Consider the following 24,252-nt stretch of genomic DNA (forward strand, 5'->3'; position numbering starts at 1 on the left):
CAATGTCATGTCTCCAGATGATCGATACATACTAGTTTAATATCTAAATTCCAAGTCATTTTGCCATTTTATTTCTATTCTACATCTAAGACCTCCAAGTCTTTGTTACATTGTTTATGGTACTATACAATAGTTTATACTTTGTGGCATTTAAAGAGTTTTGTTGCAATTCATGATCGGTTATTTGCATATCACCATAGATAATAATCAGAGAATTCATTAATACAACAGTTGAAAGACTATATGCAGTAATGTGAGGTGGCTGTGTGGGGCATGTTTTTTTTAAGATTTTTCACATTTATATTTCAGTCATGTTTGTATATACCTGTATGTTTCCCTGAGTTGTAGATCAATAAGCATTAGTTGTTGTTAATTTGTGATAAGGGCAGCCTTTTTGGTACTGTGTGTTATTGAATTCCCATCTTTTTTTCCAGGGGACAATATACATCTCAAGATCCTCGTCCCCAGCATCGCTGCAGGAGCTATCATCGGTAAAGGTGGAGAAACCATCGCCCAAGTACAAAAGGAAGCTGGCGCCCGAGTTAAAATGTCCAAAGCAAATGACTTCTACCCAGGTATGTATAATATAGACTGCTTTTACAGGTAGTGGAACATTCACACCTGTGGGGAAGGTTTTTGTACAATAACCCCCTTATACTACCACCTTTTGTCCAGTGTCGATTTTGGCGTTAAAATAGGGTTTACAAAATGAAGTTAATCAATCCTGTTACTTTGTCTAAATTATGACAAAACAAACACTTGATACTTCAGTGAGGTGGGTAATTTTGACAGTTCCAATTTAAGTCTTAAATTGTCCCAAATCAAAGTAAAAACTACAAATATTGATTTATTTGTTACAGAAAGATACATAGGTTTTACCATGTATAAAAAATCCCAATTTTGATTTGGTTTTGCTGCTCATTTTCCAAAACTTCAAAGCCACAACCAGTGGGATGAGGCTCCATTCTCAAAGTAATGCGGGGAAAAAACCTTTAACCTCTAGGGTAGGAAAAGTGATCAATGTCAGCTGAAATGAGCCCCTTGGGATGGGGAAAGTGATCAACGTCAGTCAAGGTGTAGCCCTTGGGTGGGGAAAGTGATTAATGTGAACTGATGTGAATTCCTAAGGTGGGGAAGGTGATCAATAACAGTTAATTAGCCTGAACCTATTTGGGGCAGGGACGGTAAAAACCAATGCCAGCTGATCCCCTGGAGAGAAGGTGTTCAGTGATACCTGGCCTGTACCCTTGGGGTGGAGATGGTGATTTATGTCAGCTGATCTGTACCTCTGGGATGGGGAAACTAGATTGTCATTGAAGAATGAGAGAGAAACTTGAAGTAATATGTGTAGCTATATATATAGGTCAATAATGGAAAATTATGTTGGAATTAGTATAAAATAGGCTATATGTGATAATGGGTAAGAGTGTGATGATAAAAGTGAAACTGTGATAATGGGTAAAAAGTGTGATGATAAAAGTGAAACTTTGATAATGGGTAAAAGTGTGATGATAAAAGTGAAACTTTGATAATGGGTAAGAGTGTGATGATAAAAGTGAAACTGTGATAATGGGTAAAAAGTGTGAGGATGATAAAAGTGAAACTGTGATAATGGGTAAGAGTGTGATGATAAAAGTGAAACTGTGATAATGAGTAAAAGTGTGAGGATAAAAGTGAAACTGTGATAATGGGTAAAGTGTGATGATAAATGTGAAACTGTGATAATGGGTAAGAGTGTGACGATAAAAGTGAAACTGTGATAATGGGTAAAAGTGTGAGGATAAAAGTGAAACTGTGATAATGGGTAAAGTGTGATGATAAATGTGAAACTGTGATAATGGGTAAGAGTGTGATGATAAATGTGAAACTGTGATAATGGGTAAAGTGTGAGGATAAAAGTGAAACTGTGATAATGGGTAAGAGTGTGATGATAAAAGTGAAACTGTGATAATGGGTAAAAGTGTGATGATAAATGTGAAACTGTGATAACAGGTAAGAGTGTGATGATGATAAATGTGAAACTGTGATAATGAGTAAGAGTGTGATGATAAAAGTGAAACTGTGATAATGGGTAAGAGTGTGATGATAAAAGTGAAACTGTGATAATGGGTAAGAGTGATGATAAAAGTGAAACTGTGATAATGGGTAAGAGTGTGAGGATAAAAGTGAAACTGTGATAATGGGTAAGAGTGTGAGGATAAAAGTGAAACTGTGATAATGAGTAAGAGTGTGATGATAAAAGTGAAACTGTGATAATGGGTAAGAGTGTGATGATAAAAGTGAAACTGTGATAATGGGTAAGAGTGTGATGATAAAAGTGAAACTGTGATAACAGGTAAGAGTGTGAGGATAAAAGTGAAACTGTGATAATGGGTAAGAGTGTGAGGATAAAAGTGAAACTGTGATAATGAGTAAGAGTGTGATGATAAAAGTGAAACTGTGATAACAGGTAAGAGTGTGAGGATAAAAGTGAAACTGTGATAATGGGTAAGAGTGTGAGGATAAAAGTGAAACTGTGATAACAGGTAAGAGTGTGATGATAAAAGTGAAACTGTGATAACAGGTAAGAGTGTGAGGATAAAAGTGAAACTGTGATAATGGGTAAGAGTGTGATGATAAAAGTGAAACTGTGATAATGGGTAAGAGTGTGATGATAAAAGTGAAACTGTGATAATGGGTAAGAGTGTGAGGATAAAAGTGAAACTGTGATAATGAGTAAGAGTGTGATGATAAAAGTGAAACTGTGATAATGAGTAAGAGTGTGATGATAAAAGTGAAACTGTGATAATGGGTAAGAGTGTGATGATAAAAGTGAAACTGTGATAATGGGTAAGAGTGTGAGGATAAAAGTGAAACTGTGATAATGGGTAAGAGTGTGATGATAAAAGTGAAACTGTGATAATGAGTAAGAGTGTGATGATAAAAGTGAAACTGTGATAACAGGTAAGAGTGTGATGATAAAAGTGAAACTGTGATAATGAGTAAGAGTGTGATGATAAAAGTGAAACTGTGATAATGGGTAAGAGTGTGATGATAAATGTGAAACTGTGATAATGGGTAAGAGTGTGATGATAAAAGTGAAACTGTGATAATGGGTAAGGGTGTGATGATAAAAGTGAAACTGTGATAACAGGTAAGAGTGTGATGATAAAAGTGAAACTGTGATAATGGGTAAGAGTGTGATGATAAAAGTGAAACTGTGATAACAGGTAAGAGTGTGTGATGATAAAAGTGAAACTGTGATAATGGGTAAGAGTGTGATGATAAAAGTGAAACTGTGATAATGGGTAAGAGTGTGATGATAAAAGTGAAACTGTGATAATGGGTAAGAGTGTGATGATAAAAGTGAAACTGTGATAATGGGTAAGAGTGTGATGATAAAAGTGAAACTGCTCTGATTGAAAGGTTATGAATGGTCCATTTGTACACTGTCAAACTAGGAATGGAGTCCAGGATAATTGGGAACTTTGAGGCAGATTTCATTTGTACATACATGGTGGATCAATTTCACAGACAACTGAATTGATCCAAATGAATACAGTTACCTGTGAAAAAGTAAAATGTAGCTGTTGGTTGTCCAAAACCCACACGGACTGGAGCCCCAGCCTCAGGATCACTGTTTGTCTGTTGTTCCTGACAGCCTCTGGCATGGTGCCAGTGCTGGAGATCTCCTTAGGCTTCACAACATATAACCAATCGGCCCATCATGGCACCCCCCTCAAATTGTTAAGTCTAGGAGAAAATCTAGGAGATATGGAACTTGCACAGAGTACTCTCTTGTTGTGGGGACTGGCCATTCTGTACAGTCAAGTCAGTCATGCTACAGCCTCAACATCGCACCTCAAATTATAAATCAATTGTGTATAAAAGTGTGTAAAAGAAAAGATAACACAAACCAGTAGAATTGTGCTGTGAATGTGAAGAAAATATAACTAATATAGTAATAGTAGACATTTGATTATCTGCTTGTTGTCAGGCTGTCCTGGGTAGGTTTAGAAGATCTGATTGATGTTGGGCTGTCCCAGGTAGGTTAAGATGATCTGGTTGATGTTGGGCTGTCCCGGGTAGGTTTAGATGATCTGATTGATGTTGTGCTGTCCCGGGTAGGTTTAGATGATCTGGTTGATGTTGGGCTGTCCTGGGTAGGTTTAGATGATCTGAGTGGTGTCAGGCTGTCCTGGGTAGGTTTAGATGATCTGGTAGTTGTCAGGCTGTCCGGGTTAGGTTTAGATGATCTGGTTGTTGTCAGACTGTCCCGGGTAGGTTTAGATGATCTGATTGATGTTGGGCTGTCCCTGGTAGGTTTAGATGATCTGGTTGATGTGGGGCTGTCCCTGGTAGGTTTAGATGATCTGGTTGTTGTCAGGCTGTCCTGGGTAGGTTTAGATGATCTGGTTGTTGTCAGGCTGTCCTGGGTAGGTTAAGATGATCTGGTTGTTGTCAGGCTGTCCTGGGTAGTTTTAGATGATCTGGTTGTTGTCAGACTGTCCTGGGTAGGTTTAGATGATCTGATTGATGTTGGGCTGTCCCGGGTAGGTTTAGATGATCTGGTTGATGTTGGGCTGTCCCGGGTAGGTTTAGAAGATCTAGGTTTAGATGATCTGGTTGATGTTGGGCTGTCCCGGGTAGGTTTAGATGATCTGGTTGATGTTGGGCTGTCCCGGGTAGGTTTAGATGATCTGGTTGATGTTGGGCTGTCCCGGGTAGGTTTAGATGATCTGGTTGATGTCAGGCTGTCCTGGGTAGGTTTAGAAGATCTGATTGATGTTGGGCTGTCCCAGGTAGGTTAAGATGATCTGGTTGATGTTGGGCTGTCCCGGGTAGGTTTAGAAAATCTGATTGATGTTGTGCTGTCCCGGGTAGGTTTAGATGATCTGATTGATGTTGGGCTGTCCTGGGTAGGTTTAGATGATCTGGTTGATGTTGTGCTGTCCGGGTAGGTTTAGAAGATCTGATTGATGTTGTGCTGTCCGGGTTAGGTTTAGATGATCTGATTGATGTTGTGCTGTCCCGGGTAGGTTTAGAAGATCTGATTGATGTTGGGCTGTCCCGGGTAGGTTTAGAAGATCTGATTGATGTTGTGCTGTTCCGGGTAGGTTTAGATGATTTGGTTGTTGTAAAGCTGTCCTGGGTAGTTTTAGATGATCTGGTTGTTGTCAGGCTGTCCTGGGTAGGTTAAGATGATCTGGTTGTTGTCAGACTGTCCTGGGTAGGTTTAGATGATCTGGTTGATGTTGTGCTGTCCCGGGTAGGTTTAGAAGATCTGATTGATGTTGGGCTGTCCCGGGTAGGTTTAGAAGATCTGATTGATGTTGTGCTGTTCCGGGTAGGTTTAAATGATCTGGTTGTTGTCAGGCTGTCCTGGGTAGTTTTAGATGATCTGGTTGTTGTCAGGCTGTCCTGGGTAGGTTAAGATGATCTGGTTGTTGTCAGACTGTCCTGGGTAGGTTTAGATGATCTGGTTGATGTTGTGCGGTCCCTGGTAGGTTTAGATGATCTGGTTGATGTTGTGCTGTCCCGGGTAGGTTTAGAAGATCTGATTGATGTTGTGCTGTCCAGATAAGGCTTAGATGATCTGATTGATATTGGGTTGTCCCGGGTAGGTTTAAATGATCTGGTTGATGTTGAGCTGTCCCGGTAAGGTTTAGATGATCTGGTTGATGTTGGGCTGTCCCGGTAAGGTTTAGATGATCTGAGTGGTGTCAGGCTGTCCCTGGCAGGTTTAGATGATCTGGTTGATGTGGGGCTGTCCCGGGTAGGTTTAGATGATCTGGTTGATGTTGGGCTGTCCCGGGTAGGTTTAGATGATCTGATTGATGTTGTGCTGTCCCGGGTAGGTTTAGATGATCTGGTTGATGTCAGACTGTTCCGGGTAGGTTTAGAAGATCTGATTGATGTTGGGCTGTCCCAGGTAGGTTTAGATGATCTGGTTGATGTTGGGCTGTCCCGGGTAGGTTTAGAAAATCTGATTGATGTTGTGCTGTCCCGGGTAGGTTTAGATGATCTGATTGATGTTGGGCTGTCCCGGGTAGGTTTAGATGATCTGGTTGATGTTGGGCTGTCCCGGGTAGGTTTAGAAGATCTGATTGATGTTGTGCTGTCCCGGGTAGGTTTAGATGATCTGATTGATGTTGGGCTGTCCCGGGTAGGTTTAGATGATCTGATTGATGTTGGGCTGTCCCGGGTAGGTTTAGAAGATTGATGTTGGGCTGTCCCGGGTAGGTTTAGATGATTTGGTTGTTGTAAAGCTGTCCTGGATAGGTTTAGAGGTCAGGCTGTCCTGTGTAGGTTTGGATGATCTGGATGTTGTCAGGCTGTCCTGTGTAGGTTTAGGGAGAGGTGAATTAATCATATAAGTGCTGGTGTTCAGATGAAGAATCAAGGTTCACGATGGTGTCACCTCTCATCTTGGTCCATGAATTGATTCTTATAACAAATCTTTTTAAAAGAAGTAAATGACGTTGTTATATATAGATGTTAGGTGATATGTACATGTCTTTCAATCTGTTCCTTTTGTTATTATCATTTTCTTCATGAGGACGAATCCCATGTATGGCAGTTGTCAGATACAGACTGCTGCGCGGTGGTTTTTGTCCGGGTATTCTGGTTTTCCTCCACCATCAAACCTTGTATGTCCTGAAATGACTCTGGCTGTTAATAGGACGCCTTAGACTAATAAAACCTGTTATTGCTATAGTCTCCTTTCTTTTCAATTTCAATATGTTAGAACATGTACAGTTCATTATGAAAATTTAGAGACAGATTAGATCATATTCAGAGCTATATAATTTTATCACATAATCTGCCTGATATCCAGTGATTTTGCCTGTGTATTATTTTGGCATATGTCACTACATGACGTTTTACCTGGAGTGATTTCATTGGCTATGTCAGAAAGAAAATCCCTGGTGACGTCATGACAGAATCAATGAAGTGATGTTGGGAAATAGTAATGACTGCATCTGCTAGATAGTTGCAGCACAATTTTCCAAAATGTAGGTGGTTATGTGAAAAACAGTGTTTTTAAACAATGCTCGGTTCATATCATATCTAGCCCATTGGGTAAGAGCATAATTATGAACCTAGAGGGAGAACACCTGTATCATGTGTATATTGTACTTACCTGTATAAGTATACTGGGACTATCAGGTATTTATCTGTAGTCTGTGTATAAAGGAGACAGGTATTACTTGTGTGTACACACACCTGGCAGTGTGCCCACACCTATGGACAGGTAAAGGGATATAACTCGCCCTGACCTGGCAGGGCTATATACTGCCAAGCTCTATACACATCTAGCTATGTGCTGTAATGAGTTGTGTCTGAAACTGCCTCCAATCAGTCCGAGTAAGGGTGTGTAATAAAGGAGCTTTAGTGGCCAGCCAGGTTGGGAAGTCTCACTGATTATATTATGATCAATAATGTGTATTGAAGGTCATATAGGACTTGTTGAAGTTGTTCCTACACAAACAGGCCTGCTATATAACCATACTCCATGTCTGTGGACACACACAGACCTGCTATATAACCATGTTCCCTGTCTGTAGACACACACACACAGGCCTGCTATATAACCATGTTCCATGTCTGTGGGCACACACAGGCCTGCTATATAACCATACTCAATGTCTTTGGGCACACACAGGCCTGCTATATAACCATACTCCATGTCTGTGGACACACACAGGCCTGCTATATAACCATGCTCCATGACTCTGGACACACACAGGCCTGCTATATAACCATGTTCCATGTCTGTGGACACACACAGGCCTGCTATATATAACCATGCTCCATGTCTGTGGACACACACAGGCCTGCTATATAACCATGTTCCATGTCTGTGGACACACACAGGCCTGCTATATAACCATACTCCATGTCTGTGGACACACACAGACCTGCTATATAACCATACTCAATGTCTTTGGGCACACACAGGCCTGCTATATAACCATACTCCATGTCTGTGGACACACACAGGCCTGCTATATAACCATGCTCCATGACTCTGGACACACACAGGCCTGCTATATAACCATGTTCCATGTCTGTGGACACACACAGGCCTGCTATATATAATCATGCTCCATGTCTGTGGACACACACAGGCCTGCTATATAACCATGTTCCATGTCTGTGGACACACACAGGCCTGCTATATAATCATGTTCAATGTCTGTGGACACACACAGGCCTGCTATATAATCATGCTCCATGTCTGTGGACACACACAGGCCTGCTATATAACCATGTTCCATGTCTGTGGACACACACAGGCCTGCTATATAATCATGCTCCATGTCTGTGGACACACACAGGCCTGCTATATAATCATGCTCCATGTCTGTGGACACACACAGGCCTGCTATATAACCATACTCCATGTCTGTGGACACACACAGGCCTGCTATATAATCATGCTCCATGTCTGTGGACACACACAGGCCTGCTATATTACCATGCTCCATGTCTGTGGGTGCACACAGACCTACTATATAACCATGCTCCATGTCTGTGGACACACACAGGCCTGCTATATAATCATGCTCCATGTCTGTGGACACACACAGGCCTGCTATATAATCATGCTCCATGTCTGTGGACACACACAGGCCTGCTATATAACCATACTCCATGTCTGGGGACACACACAGGCCTGCTATATAACCATACTCCATGTCTGTGGACACACACAGGCCTGCTATATAATCATGCTCCATGTCTGTGGACACACACAGGCCTGCTTTATTACCATGCTCCATGTCTGGGGGCGCACACAGACCTACTATATAACCATGCTCCATGTCTGTGGACACACACAGGCCTGCTATATAATCATGCTCCATGTCTGTGGACACACCCAGGCCTGCTATATTACCATGCTCCATGTCTGTGGGCGCACACAGACCTACTATATAACCATGCTCAATGTCTGTTGGCACACACAGGTCGCTATATAACCATGCTCCATGTCTGTCAGTAGTTTAATATTCTTTTTCCCATCGCATGTTTTCAGGAACAACAGAAAGAGTATGCCTCATAATGGGAGGGATAGAAGCTGTCAGAAGAGTCCAGAATTTCATCATGGAAAAAATAAGAGAAAAACCAGACCCCAATCCTAAACCAGAAGAAACAAACAAAAACTTTGAAAGACACAGACAAGTGAGTTTATAACCTGACACTGCTGGTAATATTTCCACCATACTGGCCTTCTGTGATGATCGAATAAGGCAAGACTAAGGGATTTTCCTCATCATCAACTTTTGTGTGAAAAGTCAAAATTGACAAAATCATTACAATTAGTTCTTATTGCATTTCAGATTTGGAATATGTCACAACAATGTATTGATTTTGAAAACAAATTAAACACTAAAAATCCCATCCATCCAGCTATGTACACAGGGATCTGAGAATTATTTACAGTTTATATCATTATGGACACATCAGAGTTCCATGATAGACCATTTTTTTATTTATGGGGTCTAGATAAAAAAAAATTGGTAAAAGTCATATTCAACATCCTTAAGACAAAACATCTGCCTCACCTAGTTTTAGCAGCTGCAAAATCACATTTCTAGCATTTCTTCACAAAACTGGCTACTACTGTTGGAAAGAGAGATAATTTTCCTTTCACAATCATCTTACACAACTATATTGTCACATGGAAATCCATGGTGCGTGCCACTTTATCATCCATTATGCAAGTATGTTACCGGATAAGTCTGGTGTGTAGGTTACACCAAAGGTAAATTATGAGATGTCCCGAAAGGAGCATAACAACTTTTCATACGAGTTAGCCAATGAGATTGTAGCGGAAACTTCTCTCATGCAAAAAGAATGAGAAAGTGGTACCATGGATTTCCACGGCCCGATTGAAATACACAGACATCTGTTCTGATTAGAAGATTAAGATGCTCCACTTCTGACAAATCAGATTTTTTTTCTATAAAAAACAGGAACAGACGAATTAGTTTTTTCTGCGGTTATAAATGTTACTTACTTTACACCATTACCGCCATTGAAAAGTTTGAGCTTCTAACTTTAAGATAAAAATATTGAAAATAATCAGTTGCGTCCTGATAAAAATTTGTGGTACTATGTCCTATATGGAATGAAGTACTGATTGGGCGTGCACTAATGCAAAATAAATTATTTCATATTATTATTATTTTTGTGAAAACTAGACATACATGCTCTGTCAGCGGTGGAGCATCTTGAAGGTGTGTAAGTAGCATGATTTCTCGCAGACATGCAATAACGACAACATCCCTCCTTGTTGCAGGTGAAGGTCTTAGTACCAAACAGTACAGCTGGGATGATCATAGGCAAGGGAGGCAACTACATTAAACAGATTAAGGAGGAAAGTGGGGCTTACATTCAAATATCCCAGAAGTCTAAAGAGACAAATTTGCCAGAACGGTGTGTCACTGTTGCGGGTAAGTAAGAGGGTTAAAAGTGCAGTAGATCGACTTGTATTGCCTAGAAACAGGCATGGGACATATTTTATATCTCAGGTTGTGAGATATATTTTCTTTTATTATACCACCCAATAACAAACTTAGGTGTTTCTGGAATCAGATAAGATTTCTGTCTGTCTGTCTGTCTGCAGAAAATATTTTGTATAAATGAGAAGACTCACAGTTTAAGACGTGGTTGTGGTCTATGGGTGATCCTTCCTTATTACCCCCATCACAACAAAGTCAAGGGGGGTGGGGGATGGGGTGCTGGAATCGGGTCGTCCATCTCTCTGTCTCTGTCCTCTGTCTGTCAGTAGACAAAAAAATGTCCGGTGTACTCCTTAACTACTTGACAGATTTTGATAAAATTTGGTACACAGAACCCCGACATAAAGACAAGTTGATTAAGTTACATAGAGTTCTGAAATGGTCCCTATTAATGGAGGTATTTCTTCTGTGTGCAGTGGGGGTGTGGGGAGGGGGGGGGTATAAGTCGTCCACTCTAGCAACAGTTCTAGTTTATTAGCAGCTTGCTTGTGCAGTTCTCATTTATCTACTCTGAACATTCTGCCATTTGAATGAATGGAATTATTCATGGATAAGGCACTATGTCAGTATAAAGACGATTATTCGATCGGTTAAAGTCGATGTTCTAACCCTACACAGGCAATATTCCTTCACAAGAATTTCACATAATAAAGTCAATGTTCCTACCCTACACAGGCAATATTTCTTCACAAGAATTTCACATAATGAAATAGGTATTCTTACCCTACACATGCTACGTTTCTTCATTTCACATTATTAATTTTTTCACATGAAATTCACTTTTTTTTCCTGTATCACTTGAAATTCATGTGGAGAAATTTTGTCTGTGTACATGATATCTGTGAATGCTACTGTTTATTCCCGGGTAGATCTTACACAGGAGCTTGACAATCTCTTATTAGGGGACTGTATTATTTCGTCACATCAAAAAGCAAAACAGCAAACTCTTGTTAAAAATTAATATCATTTCTTTGTTTTCATACTAAATCTTGCAATCTGATTGTCCATTTCATGTGTAATTGTTGAACTTTCAGGCGACCATGATGCAAACCGTAAGGCAGTTGACCTGATTCTACAGAAGGTGGTGGAGGACCCCCAGAGTGGCAGCTGCCCTAACATCAGTTATGCAGACTACACAGGTCCGGTGGCTAGTGCTAATCCCACAGGCTCTCCTTTCGCCAATACAAACTTCACACAAAATCGCAGCCAGGAGATGGTTGTCAATAACAGTAACTACCCACAACAGGGTGCTACAGCGTACAGCATAGGCTTCAATGGAAATGGATTTAACAACAGCATTGGCAGCGGTATTTCAAACCTCAATCTCAATGCTGCCTTAGGAGGCGGTCCAGGTGGAAGCATGTCCAGTGGTGCTCTAGATAACTTAAAAATGACCCTTCGGAGCAGTGGGTATTCAGATCAGGCTACGGAAGAAATTTCCCTAGCTATGAACACTTTAGCTAGTTATGGAATATTAGGAATGATTGGACTTAATCAGGTCCCAGGAGTAAGCAGCGTGGGACCCATGGCTAATATGCCTGTCACAGGGGGTGCTGCAAATGCCCAGATGGCTAGTATAAATATGGCTTCCTCCATGGCAGCCACCAATATGATGGTCACTCCTACATCTTCTCAGCAGAACAACGGCTCATACCTTAATACTAGCAGTAACTCCGCAACTGGGAGCTTGTTTGGTCCAGTGGGGAGTGGTACGTCGGCTGGACTGGGAAGTTCAGGCTCTACAGGAGCTGGATCTAGTCTGTTTGGGAGTTCTTCCCCTAGTATAGGCAACGAGCGATATGGTGGCAGTCCCATGTTGAATGACTCTTTTACAGGTGCCACAAGTTATGCGAGCAATCCAGCTACATACCCTCAACAGGCTATTGCAGAGCGTTCTCCTAACATCAACCTGAATCAAAATTCATTTGGTCTGGGTACAGGCATGTGTAGCCCGACAGAGGACAAACAGCCGCCCCAGAAACAGGATCTGGAAGTGTCCGAGAGTATAGTGGGCGCCATTTTAGGACCTGGTGGGAAGGGTATTGTGGAGTTACAAAAGTTTACTCAAACCAACATCCAGATCTCTAAAAAAGGTGTATACGTTCCAGGAACAAGAAACCGCATCGTCACAATTACTGGTATTGCCAACAATATTCAGAAAGCTACCTACCTAATACAACAGCGTATTCAGCAGGAGGAAATCAAGAGAGCACATCAAGCAGGGGCTCGCTAGGAAATCACATCATACTAGAGGCTTTAAGGAACTCATTTCAAACAAAATTTTGTTCAATATTTTAACAGTCCTCGTCTTACGTTCATTTTATTAATGATAATTCTTTTAATTTATTTATTTTTTGTGGTTTCCTAGTGATATAAGCACCTATGTGACTGTATATAGTATCGAAGCCTAGAAATAAAACCTGTGTGTAGTTTTCAGTTGTATTCTCTGGCACACGTTGTTATGTACAGTACTGCAGGGAGAGTGATGACACTGTGATGATCATTGTTACCTAGTGACATGGAACTGGGAAAGCGTGCGGTTCCTGAGCATTTCTAACCAGGATTTATTTTTTACAGTGGACATCTTTAACTCTATTTGTTAAATCTGTTACTGAATTAGTCATGACTGTTGTAAATTATAAGGATATGTATGTTGTCTTTCGTTTTATATAAGCCTGTTGTTGTCTGGCAGGGAATGTTCAGGGCAGGCAGATACATGTTATGTTGTGCATTTTACTCATCACACACCCTATCTCACCTTCTCACCCCGATTGTCCATGGTAGGACAAGTAACATAAAAGATATAATCTCCTTGAGAAGGTCGATTAGGTTTTGATGATACCATATACAGAAATGCATAACTGTGTCCCTCTCATTCACTCGCTGTTCAAGCAAGTTAGGCCACATTTACATATAGCCAATGTGTGAGTCACATAGCGTGTAAACTACCGCCACAGAAATCGTGTGCATTTTGAAGTGCTCTGTTTTTATGAAACAATTACACTACACAGTTTTGTTTTAATTAACTTCTCATGTAGTCACCATTTTAATTTTGAAAAGCATACCACTTTTATCCAAATCATTTCAAAATTATTCTCGGACATTTCGTCATCAGTTGTACAAATTTTAGCAGAAATTGATCTCTGTCACACATATGTACTACACATATCTACTTGCAAATATAACACTATGCTCACAGCACCCCCACTGCATTGTTTTAGATGCTGTGTGTGACAAAATAACAGAGAATAAATCCATTTATTTTGAACCCATCCAACATCATGGCAACTTTTAAATTAGGGTCATAGGGATAGTTAAGATGCTCAACTGAACGATAAAGGAAAAGAGGCCTCCAACATGGTGAATGGTCACATGTTTTGGCTAGTTTTTCTGTTATTGAAGTTTTATATAACATAGGTTTTGTTTTGTTTGAATTCTTGTTTTATTAAAGCAGAGTATTGTTAGGTACTTCGGCATAGGCCCACTCTGCGTATTACAAGAGAACCTATGTAGTCTTTCAATGAGAAATGTGTTGGAATTTCTGAGTTTTGTTTTGTTTCGAGTTGTGTCAAATCCCATTAAAGCAAGGTTATGGGTAACGTTTGGAATCTTACCAAGATTTTCGTTGAAAAGCCAATGAAATGGCATGTAATATAATCATGGAACTTAGATTAACTAATGAAATCAAGTGTTATATCATTATCTAGGATTTAAGTTGACTTGTGTGTTTGCACTGTGTTGATTTTTTTTTTTTTTTTTTTTCATTTTATAAAAAGATATAATATATATATATATCATTGCTGCAAGGGTGATTTCCCTTGTTTTGCGAGTTTTGTACATTAGTATGCCTTCATAATTTATATCACTTCTAAACAAATATATGTAATATATAAAATATATTACCATATTGGAGTATGATAGATTTGTTAATATATAATGTTGTAGTCAAATTTGATTGTTATTATTTAACTTAAAGTTGTTATAACAATGTGTACTATATATATATAGAAGTTTCCCAACCTCAATGGTTCTGCAGGTTTTCTCTGATATTTATTGTCATATAAGTTATTATTAGTAAGATAATAACACTGATTGTTATTCCAGCCATTACACACACATGTTTGTGCTAAAAGAGATACTTGAAGCACGTAATTATTTATTTAACAGAATTCATCACACTAAGTTATAGGGGACACTTTAGCTTACATCATCAAACTAATTTTGTGGTTTCTCCCCCACGTGGTAAGAAACATTTGCTTCTGAACCAGCGGCATTTATATATTAGCCACTAGGTATGCAATTCATGCGCCACAAATATATATATATTTTTTTTGTGTGGAACAAGCTAGAATATTTTTTCTTCCCTAGCATTCTCTTCTCTCCTAGTTTTTGTTTCCAAATTGCTTGTTGAAGAGACATTTTTCAGCCCATCCCATATTTATATACCATTATATATATATATAGATATCTATATAATGAAAAAAAAAATTATGTATTACAATATTGTTTTTGCATGTCTTTCAAAGGTACACCATTTTTTGTTATTATTTTTTTTTTGTTCTCACACATAAGACACCAACTATAGCATTTTGAGTGTTGCATTGTAATATATTGGAATCATAGTAACACACTTCTCAGGCACGTAGCCCCTGTACATCGGACATCTCACCCGTCATCCGCGGCATTTATCATGGTTTCTTGTTATTTGATGATGTGCCAGCTACACAGTCTTTCAAAGATACTTTACCTTTGGGTCGCTATCAGTGTTAATAGTATGATGGTGATCGATGGAATTAATCATTTCGTACGAGTTCATTTTATTGTGTTTTGAAGGTGTTTGGGTCCTTGCTAGCTTTTAAATTTTGTTGTCATTTGATATTTCATATATTAAAATGAATCACCATTGACAAACTTCTATTTCACTTTTGTGTGATTGTAAGTGTGATGGGCTACGCTGTGGCCGACTGGCTTTTGTTTCCTCTGCACACATAGTCTAGGAGTGCGAGTTTCAATTTTTATCACTTAGATGGAAGCTGATATAATTATAAGAAATGATTGTGTCAGTTTTTTCTGTGTGCTTGTTTGAACAAAGTGTTGCTTGTCGGTTTACTGTCCAGGGGTGTATCGAAGGATGAACAGATCATGTGATGAGATGTTGTGAAGAAAATAATCATAAAAACCATTACAAGTAACATAGATATATTTTAATGTAATTTATGCAGAAAATCATTCAAAATGTCAAACATGAAAATTTTGCCTCAAAATTTCAATATCACTCCAGTTTCAATTTCCATGCAATTTCAAAATGCAAACAGATATTTTTTATTATTTTTTTATACATGGTAAACATAGAAAATGAGTGAAAACATTCGGTCATATCAATTTTACTATCAAGTTTTATTTTCCTTGTTGAAGTTACTGGCATAATATGTATGTTTAAGCTGCAGCATAGTTACAATGTTTTTTCCACCCGTCTTTATCCAACATTATTTCTCCATTTATCCACATTGTCAAACGTTGATGTGTGAGCAACCAGTATTACCTTACCAAGGGACATAGCCATGTTTCTGTTGTGAGCAATGTTCCCTGACATAGCCATGTTTCTGTTGTGAGCTATGTATACGTGCCCACAGGCCCCGATCTAGTCTCCTGTCAGTCTGAAACTGAGAATGAGTGAAAAGTTCATTATCACAGAATATTTATAGACCCACAATATTCGATTCTTGGATTTTAAAGAAAAAAATTCTACATTATATGCAACGGAAATGGTAGTTGACTCCTCTGTAATTAGTTTTCATTATTTATATTAATTGAAATTTTATGTTGTCGTGTGACACTTGTATGTATATTGTATGTGGAAGCAGAAGGATCCAAACACCTAATTTCAAAACAAGTTATTGGGGGATTTTAGCATGATCGGGTCTACCCAGTTAACAGCAAGCTAAGCTTAAATAATTATACCTCAATGTTGACTCAGACACTCAAATGAAACCAACATGGAGTAAACAAACAAAAAAATCAAAGCAATCAACTACATTTCATTTTCAAGTCTGCCATTTTAGATTTAGGATCTTTAAAGCAACCTTGTTTCCAATATGTGGATGTATACAGTTCCAGATATTTGAAAAACAGCTACAGTTTTTCATCTGATTTTGGTGCGACCATTTGTGTATTTGTTCTAAAGGATAAAACACTCTCGCATCTATTTTTGTCATTCAGACTTTTTGATTTAAACTGATCTGGATGAGTCCATTGTGGTTATAAGGGTATATGCACACCATAAATATGCCAGTAAGTTACACATTGATTATTTTGACTTTCTCCCAACATTTGGTAATGTTGAACTGTGATAAATATCATCTGTACATAGCACGTAACAGTTAGTTTATATATATTTAATATATAGTAACACATTTCCTCCATGTATAGATTGTAAGTTAAAACATTTTTTTATGAGTGAGTTGGAGATATAGAGTAATCACGAGTCGAAAGATGGTCAGCTTTTTTTTTTTTTTTTTTTTTTTTGCAAACATTGTTTTTAATTTATTTAGTTTAAAGAATGCTGTACCGAGACTTTGAAAGATTTTGTCCCGGATTGTACATTAGAATGGGTAGACCCTGTGTTACAATCTCCTGATAGGGGTGCATTTGAAAGGATTGTAAGAACACTGAAGATGTATTAGCAATAAGATTTTAAACCAATAAAATCCAAGAGTACATAATACATAGTTTAACCATCTGTCACATACACACATAGAAGTCAGGTAATAAGGGAGATTACTCCTGTTTTGAAATTGTGTATTTTTCAGATAAATTATTTCCTGACTGATTCTCAATAAATTTAAAACTGGTTGAACTAGACTTCATTAAAACCTATGAAAGATGTTGATCAAATGTAAAATCTGATATGAATTATACTTTTTTCTTCGAAATTTGTCTATAAGAATAAATAGTTTCAAAGGCTTGGAATGAAAATTTTAGTCATAAAATATAATGTGAATCAGAAACGTTTATGTCGCTGGAGATGTTTTATTTTGATGAATATTGAAGTGTTTATAATCTATTAAAAGCTTTTCCTAGATAATGTCTGAATATTAAATTATTAAGTGTGCAGATTTTGAACAATAAACAGTTTTTTGCCCAATATCAGTACATCTTAACACCGAAGGTGATTAGTATAACTAGAGTGGATCTTTGTATTTAGAGAATTACCTCCCTTGCTCCAATAATTTTTGTAGTTAATATTTTATCTAATTGTGGTAGTGTCCATATAGAAGTTGAATTGTGATTTTATGTATGCTTTCTTATCTACTTTGTCAAGTCTTTTTCAAAAGAGTGTGTTGAAATAATATTCCCAAACAAAATCTGTTTTCTTGATAAAGTTAACATATTGACAGCCATTCAAGCTTCAAGAACGTAATCATTTAAAAAAAATCAGAACTTTAAATGTTTGTTGGAGATCAATTGTTTTCTTGATTGCGATTTGTTAAACCATTATGTACTCTTGGTGGTGCATGACACGTGTACAGAACCTATTGATGTATCCTCTCATTGTAGTGCATGGTTTTATGGTATTTGCATTGATATCTCCAAAGTTCATTATATTTTAATTGACATACATGCCAGAAGTTTCGAGAGTGGGCAGGTAGATTTGGACAATTTCCCCCACAAGGTTTAATAATAATGATGATTTGGAAATGGTTGAGGATCAACTCGCTCACTCTCGATAGATAATTGTGATAAATGAAAGTTTTGAGACATGTGATAGGTCATGTGATCCAGAGATCTTGCCAAACTTCACGATTAGCATGGGAGAGAAGTCATTCAGATAAGACGACACTTCATCCATCAGTTGTTCACGAGTAGTTACGAAAAAATGACATTCCTATCAAAATATAGTATACATATTATTTATAGTAATAGCAACTCCAGAACATTTTTTGTAGAGGATATTTTATAACAGCACAGATAATCATAATTCTTGTGCCATTTCCAATATGACCATTCTTGGGTTTTTTAACATGCATCTATCAGTGTTTTTACTTAAGTTCAGACATGCCGTTTCATTTTTTATACATAGACTCGGATTTTATCTGAGTGTACAAAGAACACGTTTTATCAGCTCAAAGAATCTTAAGGATATTTTGTTAATTTATAGCCACAACATATCTTCTTTTTTTAAATTTCCTTCTATCATTTCACTCTCATGCCAAGGTCTGCCAGACAAACGTTTGATCTAAGGGCCTCATTTTCTCCCAGGTATAGTGCTGTGATATATATTTATTTCATCCTCATCACATAGCCACCACAAATGTCTAATTCTCTATGACTGAAACAGATAGAAACTTGTGATTTGTGCATTGTCTGGTGATTTGTATCTAGCTTCCATTATTTACATTCAGTCAAATACTACATTTTACACATGTCATCTAGCTGTGAAATGATGAAGCAAAAATACATTTCTTTCAACTTCACCTCACTGGTTTCTACACACCACGTTATCCAGCATGCCCAGTAGATATATATGCACTATATTTTTGATTAGGTGTATACTGGTTACAGTAAAATGTTACTACTATAATAGACGTTTATATACCTCCTGTCTCAATACAAATGGGAACTTCAGCGAGAACATTGAAATGATCAACCGTGGAAACTCAATTTGCCTCCAGGTCAATTTTATATGACCATATCTGTCATTTTCTTTACAAAAATAATGAATAAGAATTTTATGGATATTATAAAAGTAAATTATTTGATTTTTTTCTCTTAAAAGTTCAAGATGCTTATTGTGAGAAATTCTGTTTTTATATATTACAGAGTTACTTCCCTTGCGGATCGGTATCCATTGTGATGTCATTATTTTGTGAGCGAGATTCACATCGTTTTCTCTAAAAAAAAAAAAGTATGACGTTTATACTTGCAAACAGATGACGTCACAATCAATACCTACCAACAAGGGCAGATAACTCTACAATATGCAAAGACAGAATAAGCCAGGTTTTTATATAATTGTGATAACTAGGCTATTTTCTGGGATGTACTGTTATAGAATAGTATCCCCTGACTTGGTACGGATAACTACTTACAGATAGCTGTCATTGATGTTATTGATTAACACAGATCTATAGATCTGCCATTCAAGTTATGTACAGAATACTAAACAAAAATAGCGTTTGAGCTGCCAGTTTGTTATGTAATATAAATGAAGAGGTGACTAGTAAAGTAACAGTTTGAGCCCATGGTCTCAGGTTGATTCCAGTATAATGCGAGTGTGCATGAGGTTTTGTCAAGATTGGTTTGAAAATGGTTACTTTTAAAACGGGTGAACGTTCATGTAGATATGATTGCAAATACCACCTGGAAATAAAAATTTAAACAGATTTACACAGGAAATATCTTGGAATAAAAATTGGGCTGAAAATTAGTTGTGTTTGTTTTCTCTTATTCAGTTATATAGATATTAAGAATCATAATTGAAACATTTTTATCAAATAACTGACCCGTCAAGCCATGTCATAAATATTCTAAGACACATGTGTCTTATGACATCACACATAGATTTGACAACATAATCTATATATTTATGAGTCGCATGATTATTCCTGTAGACAGAAACGTCAGATCTGAGCCAGAATTCCACTGCTTTATATAGAGATGAAATTAAAAGTTTCACTTATATTTCTATTTATACATGTGATAGATAGAATCTTACACTTTTGACTATGTAATATGAAATTTATTGAACTCGATATGCCACTCGCAAGGCCTTGTGGCATATCAAATTATTTATTGAACTCATTTGATAAATTTTATTTAGTCAGTCAAAAAGCACTTAAGGGATCTTTCTCAAATTTCATCTATGTAGGTTTCCCCTAGGACCCCAGTTTGCATATTGCATTTTGGGACTGAAAGATCGGTTCAACAAGATGGCCGCCAGGTAGCCATCATGGATTTTGATATTTAAAGTTTTGTTACCGCTAGTTCTCAGAAAGCCCTGAAGGGATCTTTCTCAAATATTCATATGTAGGTTCCCCTATACCCCAGTTGTGCATATTGCTTTTTGGGCACTGATCTGTCAACAAGATGGCCGACCGGTGGCCATCTTGGATTTTGATAGTTAAAGTTTGTTACCGCTATTTCTCAGAAAGTACTGAAGGGATCTTTTCTCAAATTTTCATATGTAGGTTCCCCTAGACCCCAAGTTGTGCATAATTGCATTTTGGGACTGATCGGTTCAACAAGAGGCCAACTGGGTGGCCATACTTGGATTTTTGATAGTTAAAGTTTGTTACCAGCAATTTCTCAGAAAGTTTAGAAGGGATTGTTTCTTCAAGATATCATAATGTAGGTTTCCTCTAGGACCCTAGTTCTCCCTATTGCATTTTGCGGACCACCATCTTGGATTTTGATAGTTTGAAAGTTTGAAAAGAGCAAAAAAGAGAATTGTAAGTTTGAAAAGCAGAGAAAAGATCTCTCCCCCCCCCCCCCTCCCCCTCTTTTTTCATTTGTCCCAGACATAGATCAAAACTTTGGTGGGCCGCCAAGATCCGCCCCCCCCTCTTGGGATCTCTTGTTATTTATACATGTGAGTAGATAGAATCTTACACTTGTGACTATGTAATATGAAATTTATCGAACACTCGAGATGCCACTCGCAGGCTTGTGGCAATATCAAATTATTGAACTCATTTGATAAATATCTTATATTACATAGTCACTCATGTAAGATCCTGCTATTTCTTTCATACCTACACGGTGTAATACTGGCTGGTCTAGGGCCAATCCACTCATGTCGCCTGAGGCTGTATTGCATGGCTACCCATGCAATATAGCCTCGTGACGTCACGGCGTCATCAAAATCTCTATTTCCTCAGTAACATTTTAACATATTTTTTCACAAAATTGAACTGTTTTTACTAAAAAAGATTGCAAGCAACGAATTGTGTTGAACAAAGATCACGAAATTTTGTCATGTATGGAAATTGACTTCCAGTCGTGGATTTCTCGAATTTATTCAAAATGGCGGGATGATTATAGTTTGTAAAGTGCAGTAAAACGTCGTGGTCTATGCAAAGAAAAATTACTCTTTCATAAGGGGATATGAAGATTAGGGATATTCTACCACTCGGATCACAAGAAGTTTTGCAAAACCTTCGACAACGCCTCAGGGTATGTTACTACATTTTGAGTGACCCCGGGTAGAATATCCCTCCTTCATATCCACATATAATAAAGACTCTTATAATAAAGTTACGAGAAAAAACATGTATTCTAGAATTGTAAGCCCTTTCAACTTCATCAAAGCTTGTCATACAAATCTTTATCGCATTAGAAATAAGTCACAATCTAAAATAAGAGTTAGGGTTTGGGTTTTATTAGCCAGGGTCATGTTAGGACGTGCCAGGTTTATTGGTGGAAGAAGGCCGGAGTACCCGGAGAAAAACTATCAAACCAGGGGTCAGTACCTGGCAACTGCTCCACATAATAAGAGTTAGGAAGCAACAACCAAACAACAAAGTACATGTCATCTCCGCCTATTCGAATACTCCGGTTTTTTGCATATTTTCTTCTGGAAAATGACTTATTCAAATAAGCGGAATCCTCTACTGGACAAGTCGCGGACCAATATAAAGAGGACATAAGTTCACGGTGACCAAATGTAAAACTGCCCAATTACGCTTCAATTTTTTTTAATTGTGACTAACGCCAACTTCAAAGCAGTGATATAATAATTAAACATAATTATGAATACACGGATGAATGGATGTGTGTGCTCTTGTTCAAATCCCCTTAATATGTTAAGTCCCCTTAAAATCTTATAATATGTAATAATCTGTTACTCATCTCTGGAGAAACTTCGCTTTGTATCCGACGTCTTACTTTCCGCTATGATGTGACCGCCATCTTGAAGTGTCCACTCCATAACGGGTACACCACACAGTGGTCAAGGGTAGAAGTATAAAACATTGTGCAGGAGAGCAGTACCGTTCGTTGACTAGTGAGTGTTGCGTCGCTTGGTATAGTGCTCATAGGTCCTGTCACTTGTCTATTCAGTGGTCCGTTCCAATCTAATTAAAATTAGACTTGTAATTCCGTTCCACTACGATGCTCTATGTTATGCTTCGATACCAGATCTACACACGGCACCACCAAACTGCCTTTTTAGCTCGCTTCTCCAAGGGAGGGGGCTTATGGAATCACTCTGGTGTTGGAAGTTTTGTTGTTTGTGTTGAAAAACTGTTATCTGTCACAACCGACATTGAATTCTACAATCATTTTGGATTATAATTGTTTGCTATTGGTGTGGACAATGATTTAAAGGAGCCAAATCCTGAATTTTGAGAATTTAAGGAGGCCCAATGGGCTGAAATAGCCAGGTTAAGATTTTGGTGTGAGTGTTGAAAAAACTGTTATCTATCAGAATTGATATTGATTTCTGTATTTCCTCATCCTCGATACTCCAGGGCTTCCAATCACTAACGATCTCTACACCCTGGACTATCTCATAGTGAAATTGAAGGCAGTTCAGCGGAAAACATTTGACCAATCACAGGCTAGCAAAGATTTCCTTTGAAGACTAGAGAGAGCGACGCCTAACATCAAAGCCACACAGTGAAGTGAAGGACCTTGACCTTCATTCAATGTCAAATAGGCTAAAATCTGTAAACGACTTTTTGTGAATAACTAAGAGGCCGAGATACCTGATATTTGACCTGTGATATGCTTGAACGAATGGCTACCAATTTGGTGCAAATGAATAAGCTTGAACTTCATTCAAGGTCACAGGGACCAAATCGGAAAAGAAATTATTGGAGGCTTATCGACTTGATACTGGGGTTGAAGCATGGTATTTCCTCAAGGGAATGGGTCATCAAATATATAAGAATCTGAACTTCTAAAAGTCTTTTTTTTGTATTGCCTTAATTGTTTGCCACTACTTTTCTTTAAGGTGTATTCTGCCAATAGTCAAATGACCGTTAAGGCCAATGGGCCTCTTGTTTTGGATTATAATTGCTGCTAGGATATTTTCCAGCTAGTCCTAAGGACCGACTGACCCTAAAAGTTCCTGGTCCTGACTGAAAGTTACTGGTCCTAGACTCCTTACATACAATGTATGTACTTATAATTCATCCCTGTAGTTTAGCAAAGTAATAGTTTTTTAACGAAAATGACCATACTTTTAATTCTTGGTACCAAAGGTCAAGGGTACTTGAAAAATGTCTGAAAAATTCAAGAAAATTTGATCCGTAAAATCGGAACTGGAACTGGTCAATCTTATCGAGGGTGGTATTTCCTCAAAGGTAGGATGACCAATTGACATTTCATTTAGTAGTGTTCAATTCCGTCTGTGATATCGAGCCAGGCTAAACTTTTCACTGGACGTAAACTTTTGCCAGACTTTCTTCTCAATTAACGAAAGGCCCACAGGGTACTTAAATGGTCCTATGGATCTGTTAAAATGCTGGGATTGATAATTTGAAATGTGATGAAATTAATGTCCTAAGATGACCGGTGAATGACTATTTGGCCAAGGTGGGGGCTAAATGGACAGTATGGTGTCGTGATCGTCACTATGACACTTTAACCACCCTATATGAGACTGCGTCTGATATACTGATGGTTTCTTACCTTGTACGTCAATGGACGTGTGTTTATCGTCACTAGACACTTTACCACACTATATAGCGTCAACGTTATCTAGACGTGTCTATCGTCACTAGGACACTTTTACCACACACTA

At 38.1% G+C, this 24,252-nt stretch overlaps 1 protein-coding gene across 5 annotated transcripts in view; it reads left to right on the top strand.

The window, feature by feature from the left end:
* The window catches only part of LOC138317575 (RNA-binding protein Nova-1-like), a 46,825-nt gene extending 26,893 nt beyond the window's left edge, over window positions 1–19,932 (top strand). For 3 of the 5 annotated variants that reach the window (XM_069259342.1, XM_069259345.1, XM_069259344.1), the window contains 4 exons: window positions 435–575; window positions 9,020–9,165; window positions 10,283–10,439; window positions 11,543–19,932. In XM_069259342.1, the coding sequence (XP_069115443.1) occupies window positions 435–575; window positions 9,020–9,165; window positions 10,283–10,439; window positions 11,543–12,741 (1,643 nt within the window). In that variant the 3' untranslated portion in view covers window positions 12,742–19,932. The remainder of the gene's footprint in view (window positions 1–434; window positions 576–9,019; window positions 9,166–10,282; window positions 10,440–11,542) is intronic. The other 2 variants (XM_069259343.1, XM_069259346.1) reach the window with 1 other exon arrangement.
* Window positions 19,933–24,252: the final 4,320 nt, after the last annotated feature.

Source organism: Argopecten irradians, chromosome 3 (genome assembly GCF_041381155.1).
Source record: "Argopecten irradians isolate NY chromosome 3, Ai_NY, whole genome shotgun sequence".
In the NCBI taxonomy this organism is placed as follows: Eukaryota; Metazoa; Mollusca; class Bivalvia; order Pectinida; family Pectinidae; genus Argopecten; species Argopecten irradians.